The sequence below is a fragment of the Antedon mediterranea genome, chromosome 1 (genome assembly GCF_964355755.1).
Source record: "Antedon mediterranea chromosome 1, ecAntMedi1.1, whole genome shotgun sequence".
Taxonomy (NCBI): Eukaryota; Metazoa; Echinodermata; class Crinoidea; order Comatulida; family Antedonidae; genus Antedon; species Antedon mediterranea.
Window position 1 is genome coordinate 32,914,997 of NC_092670.1, and position 2,705 is coordinate 32,917,701.

Here is a 2,705-nt window from a genome sequence, read left to right on the forward strand (position 1 = left end):
AGAACTGATTTCAAATATGATTTCAAAAGATGGATCCTATTTTAAGTAAGTAAAACTTCTATTCTGTTGTTATTAGAGAAATAAAATAATGAAAGATTGCAACATACCTTTACGGTTTGTTTTTTTTTTTTTTAACTATAAACAGTAATATTGAACACTAGTTATAAGTAATACAGTTCTTGTGATTTTTCTAGTTTAACAACTTGTTTACCCTTTCAAAATAATTAAGGTTCTAATTAGATAATTAAAAAATGTATCGTTATTCTCCCGGCACCCCACGGGTGCTGGGGAATTTAAATGTATGTTTATGTTGTGATTTCAACAGTTTTTCTTCATCAAAATGAGCTATTCGACAGGCAGTGGTACCATTCTGGATTTTCTGGATTAAAACACAAAAAAAAGATTATTATAAATGATTATTTGATATCAGAAACTCAGCAAACATAATTGCGATCATTACCGTCACAACGCACACTCTTTAGAAAAAATACCCATCTAGTAATAAAACCCCCATTGTAATTTACAGCCATGTCAGCAACTATCACCATCCCTCATCATAAATACAATCGAACCGCAACAATCACAACCAGTCACCTGAGCCTCTTCAATCAACAACACATCCAGGACAACATTAGGTTTAAAATTCAGCGAGTTTGATACGACGAAAATACTTCCTAACCATCTTTGGACTAAAACAGCCTTTCTAAAATCTAGACTCATCCACCACTAACATCATCCCTTGGTATCTGCAATTAACATCCATTGATATCCCATCATCAATGCAATCAGCATCCAACCAGCTTAAAGAGACGGGGATGGGTCCTCTAAAAACGTACCTGTTTTGAAGGCGTCGCAGCGTCTTTGATACGCGGATAAACGACGTCACATTGATGCCACCAGATATCGATCTTTGACACTGGGAGTGTCTGCTTCTTAATGTTCTTCTTGCTGCTAATAATAAGATCAATGTTAAGAAGAAGCACGTTTAGAGATTAACAACATATTTATATATCAATGTTGAATATTAAATCGGTAACAACAAGAAATGTAACTATTATCAGTCCGTGGATATCAAATCGTCAACTGAACTCTCAGTCTCTTGATTTATACTTGGTAGTAAATTACACACCTTCAACCATAATCAAGAAATTGCAGCTTCCACTATTTCTAGATGGATCCTTAACATCGAACACAAACCGGTGACTTCCAATCTCAAGAACAGCGGGAAATACATCTACTGGATCTGGAGAGATTTTCAATGGATTGTCTGAGTTGTCAGTTGCAATTATATCGGCTGAATAATCAACAGTGGCCGTGAGTTTACCGAAATCAGTGACTACAGTAACATTTTCATTCGGACATGTCAAACTTGGCCTTTCCATATCTATGAAAACAAAAGAAAAATAAACAAATGACTTGATTTTAATACGGTGTATATCCATCCTAACAAAAAATATATTAGGTAGTATTTTACTATACCTTGAACCAATATTGTAAAATTGCAGCTCCTTCTGTTATTAGAAGCATCCGTAACACTGAATAAAAACAAATGACTTGCAATCTCAAGAACAGCGGGAAATACATATACTGGATTTGGATAGATTTTCAATGATTCGTCTGAGTTGTCGGTTGCACTAATATCGGTTGAATAGTCAACGGTGGCCGTTGGTTTACCGAAATCAGTGACGACAGTCAAATTGTCAGCCGGGCATTTCAGAACAGGATCTTCCGTATCTATGAATGCAATTTATAATAAATGAAATTTAAACACATTATACGATGTATATATAAATCCAGTCTAGCAACAACAATACTAGGTAGTGTTTCACTGTACCTTCAACCAATATTGTAAAATTACAGCTCTCGTTATTGTTACAAGCATTCTTAACGTCGAATACAAACAGGTGACGTCCAATCTCAAGAACAGCGGGAAATACATCTACTGGATTAAGAGAGATTTCCAATGGTTCGTCTGAGTTGTCAGTTGCAACAATGTCGGTTGAATAGTCAACAGTGGCAGTTGGTTTACCGAAATCAGTGCCTACAGTCAAATTGTCAGCCGGGCAGGTCAAAACAGGCTTTTCGAAATCTAAACAAATTACAAATAATTCAGAGTTTGTCCGGTACGCCTATATGAAAGAAACACATTTTTTAAACGATTGACGTGGTAAAAATTAGCGGATTTGTTAGACGACAAAATTAGTATGATAATTTTATGAATGGGTGTACTTACACTTTTCACATATAGCTATCCTATTATCGGAACATGATATATCATTCCAAGTACCATTTTTATTTTCCACTATAACAACACAATCTTCACCACCTGTTTTGTCGTTTGGTTCATAAGTAAGCCTATACCAATCTAAAGGATCGGATAGTGTTGAATAATAACTAGAGGATTTTGCGCTCAAATGTTGACTTTTAGTCCCACATATAAACTTTTGATGTTGAAAGGAAACTTCGTAGTAAGTACTGTTTATTTTGTATCTTATATATCTTACTAGATGGATTAAAACGGCAAATAAAATATCTATATATAAGGATCTATAACTATAACGTTTGAAAATAATATTTTTGTTAAATATCTTATTTGACTTTTCTGACGCAAAAAAAAATTATTTTACAAAATACATGCAACATACTTGTATAATTTAAACTGCTTCCTGACAACCATACAAATTCGCCTTCTGTTTTGATGTCAT

At 34.2% G+C, this 2,705-nt stretch overlaps 1 protein-coding gene across 1 annotated transcript; it reads right to left on the bottom strand.

Moving 5' to 3' along the window:
* Positions 1-257: 257 nt before the first annotated feature.
* On the bottom strand, positions 258-1,503 carry LOC140049241 (uncharacterized). The gene is made up of 4 exons (XM_072094089.1): positions 1,480-1,503; positions 1,130-1,384; positions 837-951; positions 258-379 (listed from the first exon to the last, which is right to left on the bottom strand). Exons 2-4 carry the CDS (start codon positions 1,380-1,382, stop codon positions 346-348), a joined length of 402 nt encoding a protein of 133 aa, XP_071950190.1. The 5' UTR covers positions 1,383-1,384; positions 1,480-1,503; the 3' UTR covers positions 258-345.
* Positions 1,504-2,705: the final 1,202 nt, after the last annotated feature.